At 24.2% G+C, this 8,390-nt stretch overlaps 1 protein-coding gene across 1 annotated transcript; it reads left to right on the forward strand.

Moving 5' to 3' along the window:
* Positions 1-1,577: 1,577 nt before the first annotated feature.
* On the forward strand, positions 1,578-3,132 carry LOC128952758 (FK506-binding protein 5-like). The gene has a single exon (XM_054298202.1). The coding sequence runs from the start codon at positions 2,126-2,128 to the stop codon at positions 3,116-3,118; it is 993 nt and encodes a 330-aa protein (XP_054154177.1). The 5' UTR covers positions 1,578-2,125; the 3' UTR covers positions 3,119-3,132.
* Positions 3,133-8,390: the final 5,258 nt, after the last annotated feature.

Below are 8,390 nucleotides of genomic sequence, written 5' to 3' on the forward strand. Positions count from 1 at the left end.
TATAATTAAACAAATAAAAACTTAACCCAAACTTTAACCTCAACTGTATGTCCAAACTTTTTTGGACTCTCAAACCTAACAGTCCTCTCAACTCAACTATACCTCTATGACCCCCTCCTTAAATTAAACCCCCTATAAGTTATGGACTCTCTCTCTCTCTCTCTCTCTGTTTCTGTCTCTCTCTCTCTCTCTCTCTGTTTCTCTCTCTCTCTCTCTCTCTGTTTCTCTCTCTCTCTCTGTCTCTCTCTCTGTCTCTCTCTCTCTCTCTCTCTCTCTCTCTGTCTCTCTCTCTCTCTCTCTCTCTCTCTCTCTCTCTCTCTCTCTCTCTCTCTCTCTCTCTCTCTCTCTCTCTCTCTCTCTCTCTCTCTCTCTCTCTCTCTCTCTCTCTCTCTCTCTCTCTCTCTCTCTCTCTGTAAATATCCTTAAAAAAAATTGGTTATAAATTTTATTATTTAAAAAAAACTGTTAATTTCTAAACCCAACCCCATGTTTAAGTTAAGTTAACCCAAACTACTCTATGATATATCAATAATGTATTTGTTTTGCATATTTGTTGTATATGTACTGTAAATGGTATTTAATATATGTGTTGCTATGGATAATGTGATTACAGTATTACTGTGTATACACTGTACTGTAATAATAATAATAATAAACTGGTAATAGAGTGACCAAATAACAACACTTTATAATAATAATAATTATTATTATATTAAAAAATAATTATTTATTTAAATTAAATTAATTAATATTATTTAAAGAAAAAATAATTTTGTTTTGTTTTTTATAAATAAATAATACTAGTATATTAACTGTTAATATTGTATAAATAAATAAATATTTATTATATTATATAAATTATTATTATATTTTATTTTTGTATAAATTTATTATAAAAAATAAATAAAAAAATAATTATATATATATACAATGTATATTATACATATGATAAATAAATATATATACAATGTATATTATACATATGATAAATATATATATATACAGTATATACATATGATAAATATATATATACAGTATATACATATGATAAATATATATATACAGTATATACATATGATAAATATATATATACAGTATATACATATGATAAATATATACATACCGTTACATACCTGTCCAGTATCCAGGGTCTATCCCATTCAAAAAAAACATAAATAAAGTCCAGGAAATACACATATATATATATAAATATTTGGTCACAATATTTAACAACAATTATAATAAAAACACATGTGTTTTTATTATCATACATTTTTGTGGCGCCTTTTGATTTGTTGTTAAAAATTTTTTTTTTTATATAGATATATAAAAATTTATATATATTTATAGTAAACACTTAAAACCCAAATAATACTGTTTTTAATATCAGTGGTAAAAATATTTAGTTAGTCTATAATAATAATATTGTATTGATTTCTAGTTTTTATTTATTTATTATTACAGTATTATTGGCTATTAGTTAGTTAGTGAATCACACTATTATTTTTTCAAAAAAAAAAATATATGATATATAAATAAATAACAGTATTATTGGTTTATAACTAATAATAATTAGATATCAATCATATGATTGTATTAATAATATTGTAATAAACTTTAAAACTAATTGTTTTGTGTTTTTCTATTATTATCCATTGAACCGACCGTTTGGTTAACTACTAGTCTCTCTCTCTCTTTCTCTCTCTCTGTGTATCTGTTTGTGTCTTATAAGGAGGAAAGTGACTGTCCGTCCCATTTGATCCCCAAAAAAAAAAGACATTTAGCCGCCGATCCATTCATCCATCAGTCAGTCAATCGGTTCAAGAGATCAGTCAATCGGTTCAAGAGATACGTCCGTCCCATTTGATCCCTGAAAAGATAGTCAACATTTAGCCGCCGATCCATCCATCAGTCAGTCAATCGGTACAAGAGATCAGTCGGTCAATCGGTTACAAGAGATCAGTCGGTCAATCGGTACAAGAGATCAGTCAATCGGTACAAAAGATACGTCCCTCCCATTTGATCCCAAAAGATAGTCAACCGCGAGATTAGCCGCCGATCCATACATTCATCCATCAGTCAGTCAATCGGTTAAATACAAGAGATTTATAGACCAAAAAAAAAAATGAAACTAAAGTCACGGACAACCAAATCAAGTGCTGGTGATAGTAGTAGTAGTAGTCGTAGTCATCGTAGTAGTAGTCGTCGTCGTAGTAGTACTACTAGTAGTAGTAGTAATGATGGCAATGAAGTCGTCGACAATGAATTGGTATTTACTCAAGAAATGAAAGATATGCTGAAATTTTTCGCTATCGATATCAAAACCGATGAGGAAGTGTCGGATATGACGGATAAGACCAGACGACAGTATTTATGTCGACTGAAGAGATGGCAATCGTTGATCAATACGGAAATGGACTACGAATGCTATCGTATTGAGTCGAGTCTGAAATCAATTGATCAGATGGTTACCAATACCCAGAAACTAATGGATCAGATGCGTACAGATCCGGATGAGTTTACTAAAAAGTATGGCAAAGATTATCGGATGAAATTGTTGTCAATTGAACGACAAACTCAGGAGATGTTGAAGACAGTCGACTCGGATCGCCTGCAGTTTAAGCGTCTGAAACAAGAACTAAACGATCGTAAACTGATGGACGCCGAGGAAGAGGAGGAGGAGGAAAAAGAGTTGGATATAGACATGAGTTGTGTTGATATCAAGGATGAAGAAGAGGAGGACGATTACGACGACGACGACGACAACAATGATTATAGAGATGCGAAAAAAGTGGCTAAAAAAGTACAGAAGAAGAAGAAAAATGTGGTTAAAAAAGAAATCAAAAAGGAATTGGTCGACAACGACGACGAAGATTTTGACGACAAAAAGAAAGTGTTGGTCGATATCAAACCAAAGATCAAAATGGAGATCAAGACTGAAATAAAACGCGAATCAATTAAACGCGAATCGATTAAACAAGAGGTCGTCAAACAAGAAGACGAAGAACAAGAAATTAAGATTAAGAAAGAAGAAGTCGATGACGACGAAGAAGTAGGAGAAGAGATGATAACTCCTCATGACTTTGATGACGACGACGACATCGAATTGAGTGATTGATTGATTGATTAAGACATGGATTAAATCAATTGATTGATTGATTTAATTAATTACTATTAATTTTTATTATTATTATTATAATAATCATATCATTTATCATATTTTATTGTTTCGAAACAATAGTTTATTAATAATTATTATTATTTTTTTAAATAATTAATTTTTTTTATTATACATTATATCCAAATAATTGATTTATAGATTATTATTATTATTATTATTCATATATGATATGATTATATCATTCAAATTTTTGGTCATACAATTTAAATATTATTATTATTATTTTTTTTAATACATTAGAAATCATTTATAGATTATTATTATTATTATTATTCATATATTATATGATGATATCAATCATTCAATTATACAATTTAGATATTATTATTATTTTTTTTAAATACATATTATTATTATTATCGTAGTTTTATACCACTATAAACACATACAATCACTTTCATATAAATTTTTTTTTATATACGTTTAGTTAGTAACAAACAACAATAATAATAATAAATATTTATGTAATTATTATTATTATTATTTTTCTCTATATATAAATGTTTTTTTTAATGAGAAAAACCAAATAAAATTATTTTATAAATACTGTATACAATACTAATTGTTTTTATGTGTGTATTAACGTATATGAAATGGACCCCCCATTATGTTGGAGAGGGGTGTGAAAATAAAATAAAGTTTATATTATTAGTTTTGTTGAAACAAATAATTTTTAAAATGACTTTTTTTTGTTCCTCTATTTTATTTTAGTTTTTTTTTCTGTTAGTATAAAAGCATTTCGTGATATATTACATGAAAAATGGGTCCAAAAAAAATAGTAGTCTACAGTAATTTTAAATGTTTAGAGAGAGAGAGAGAGAGAGAGAGAGATAAGAGATGTAAAAATGTTGAGCAAATAGGAGAGAGAGAGAGAGAGAGGAAAATGAGATAACAGTGCCTAAAGTGAGAGACAGTTGTGTTATTCAAAAAAAAAAGAGTTTTCTATACTATACTCGTCTATAGATTTTGAAGACACGGTCTCTCTCTCTCTCTCTCTCTATCTTTCTCTCTCTCTCTCTTTCTCTCTCTCTCTCTCTCTCTCTATCTCTCACTCTTTCTCTCTCTCTCTCTCTCTCTCTCTCTCTMTCTCTTACTCTTTCTCTCTCTCTCTCTCTCTCTCTATCTTTCTCTCTCTCTCTCTCTCTCTCTCTCTCTCTCTCTCTCTCTCTCTCTCTCTCTCTCTCTATCTCTCACTCTTTCTCTCTCTCTCTCTCTCTCTCTCTATCTCTCACTCTTTCTCTCTCTCTCTCTTTCTCTCTCTCTCTCTCTCTCTCCAACTTTCTAAGTGTATGTGTGTTATGTTAGGAGGAAATGACATGTAATTTTGAAAATATATCATCCGTTAGCCACACATATATTTTTTGTATATATATATATATATATATAATATACAGTACAGTATATACTGTGTTATATTATAACACAAAAGCATTTCTAATGAATAGAAATTTTTTTGCCACATCTAATGTAAGGCATATTATAATTTGTTTTCTACTCTCTCTCTCTCTCTCTCTCTCTCTCTCTCTCTCTCTCTCTCTCTCTCTCTCTCTCTCTCTCTCTYTCTCTCTCTAACTCTAACTCTAACTCTCTATCACTCACTCGCTATATTGTATTATATATATATAAATAATGTAAAAACATGCCATAATATTAATAATAATATTATTATTATTATATAAAGCAGCGAAAAATTGTTGGAAATAGCAAATAACAAAAAAATAATAAAAGCTTTTATATATATAAGGCATGTATTTTTGTGTACTTAATTATTTACATCAATTTAATACAAATGTTAGGGCTATTAAATAATTTAGTTTCCATGTATGTATGTTTTGTTGTTATTGCTGTTATTATTATTAAATTTGTATTTAATATATATTAAAATTAATAGCGATGAGTAATAAAATTATATATTTAATCTATAGAGAGATATTTATATATATATATAAAGAGAGAGAGAGAGAGAGAGAGAGAGAGAGAGAGAGAGAGAGAGAGAGAGAGAGAGTAAAGTGAAATTGGCTTTTATTTTTGTGTTTTGTTTTGCTTTAAGGAATATTCTTTAGAGAGAGATATACACAGTATATAAATGATATAAATATAAGATACTATATATATATAATACAGAATATTCTGTACATTAGTTTCCCCATATATTTAGAAAGAGAGAGAGAGAGAGCACAGGGATATAAATAAAAGGCCGCTCGCTGTGAGAGATGAGATGTATTTAATTGAAAACACATACAGTAATAGACATACAGTCATACACACACACACACACACACACACACACACACACACACACACACACACACACATACACATACACATACATACATACATACATACATACATACATACATACATACATACATACATACATACATACATACATACATACATACATACATAACCATACCATTCATCCATATGATGATAGTTACAGTTTAATGAATATATCTGTATGTATACAATATAGTCTTTAGACAATAAGTTATCGTCGATGATATAAATATAGTTTATATATATACTGTATATCTATATTATATATATTTTTTTTGGGGGGAGATCTTTGTGTGTATTGTGAATAAATGACATGATATATAAATTATATTGTATGATAAAAAAAAGTATATACAGTATATATATATATAAAATAACAGCAAAAATACAATATATTCTCTATAATGGATTCTCTATAATATTGCACACCATTTAGTAAAAATCTACTATTATTACTTGTATATACATTGTATATGTATTATACTGTATATAGTATAGTATTGTATTATACTTTTTATATTATATATATATATATATATAGATATTTTTGTTATTTTCTATGTATTAGTAAAATATTTCATCGTTGACTAACCTATTGTCTATTGAAAACAATCAGTCATATGCTCTCAACAAACAAAACAATAAGCAAACCATTCATAACACACACACACACACACATAACTAAGTCTTTAAATTGCACACTAACTAAAAAAAGTTAATTGATTTGTAGTTTTATATATATATATATATATATATATATATATACAGTATTTAATATAATTATATTATTATTATGTATACTATTGAGACACACATACATGACTACCATTGCTGTTACTATAATAAGCAATTGTAGTAATCGATTATAATATATATATATATATATATATTAATATATAGCATATAATTTATATCATATACAATATATAGATACACAATGATATATCATTTATTATTATTATTATCATCATCATTATAACTATCACTATCACTGTAATAGTATGGATAGACTAATAATAAATTTAGAGAAATATTATTATACTGTTAGAAGATATTTCACACATATATATATATATGATATTAAATTTATGCCAAAAAATATTATATAACTTTATAGTATATATGCTAACAATATATGGGGGAAAAAATATTTTTTATTAAAAAACTAAATTATATTTGTTAGTGAAATATTACTTACTATAGATATATCATCTTTTTTTGTTGTTAAAAAAATTTGTAGCATATGTGTCATAATATTTATTATTATTAAATAAATAAAATTGTGTCAAGGTTGCGTAATATAGTTGACTGCATATATATATATATATACATAATATATTTACATTTAGCAATAATAATAATATAAAAAATAAATAAATAAATAATACAATATCTATACAAATTGAAGTGATTGAAATAGTAGTCAATAATAATAATAATAATATACAGTATATATTTATGGCAAAAATCAAATTTTATTATTTAGTATTTTAATTTATTTTTTAATTTCAATTTTCTCACTATTTATTTTCACTATTATATACATTTTATTTTTTTTTATTTTAAAAAACAACATGTTTAAATCTAACAATTATTATTTTTAACAAAAAAAATCATAATCATATATATATAGTAAATATTTATTTTGTGTTTCAATTATGTAATAACAGATTATATAATATATATATATATATATATATATATATATATATATATATGTTTTACACAATTAAATTTTGTTCATTTTATTTAAAATTTATTATTAATTATTATAATTAAAATAATTATCTAAAATTATTTTAAAAAAAAATAATTAATTAATTCTACATTATTTACAAGTTTTTATTATTATTATTATTATTATTAATAAATTGTTTATTTGATCTCTACATTGGAATTAATTTATGTATTTAATTAATAAATTATTATTAATATTATTATTCAATATAACAAACTTATTATCATATATATATATATATATTATTTAAATAAATTTCTATTAACTAATATATTACAATCCCATAACATTAAATATTGTTTATCAAACACTATTTATATATATATTTAATATTTAATATAATTTGATTACAATAAAATGTATTTGTTATATATATATATATATATATAAATTATAAATTATTTATATATTAGTTAAAAATATATATATTTTAAGCTAACAATTCAAATATAGAGAGATATACCGTATATACTGTATACTAATAATTTTGTTTAAATATATTTAGATAATAATAATACAATTTAATAATTTTTAAAAAAAACTATTCGTTGTTAAACTATTCATATATATATATATATATATATATATATATATAATTTATATTTAATATATATATATATATATAGATAACGTGTGTACACTTCAAACAATTTACTATAAATTATTTTTATGTTTTTACAAAATCTTATTTTTTTAGTATTATTATTATTATGAGTACTAACAGTATATTATATATAAAAAAATGATACATAATTAATAATTCATATATATATATATATGTTTTATTTTTTTTAAATGCATCAATCAACACACACACACACACACATAAAACATATTTTTTAGTTTATTTTTTGTGTTCAAAAATTTTAAAATATATATATTTTTGGTTTTGTACTAGGCATTATTATTATTATTATTATTACTTAATTATTTATAACATATATTTCATATATATAGAGAGATATATGTATTTTTAATATCACTGATATTAGTACTACAATATATATATAATACAAATAATTAATAACACCATTAGTGTCTTTTTTTGAAAAAAAATCTCAATTACTATACTTGTATTATATATATATATATTTTTATATCAATTGTATTTTATATAATTTATTTATTTATATATATATATAACTTATAATAGCAACAAAAAATTCATTTGATAATTTGTTTTTTATTATG

This window comes from Oppia nitens, unplaced genomic scaffold, assembly GCF_028296485.1.
Source record: "Oppia nitens isolate AA-2021 unplaced genomic scaffold, nextdenovo-longstitch-racon4-pilon3 scaffold11_pilon_pilon_pilon, whole genome shotgun sequence".
Lineage (NCBI taxonomy): Eukaryota > Metazoa > Arthropoda > Arachnida > Sarcoptiformes > Oppiidae > Oppia > Oppia nitens.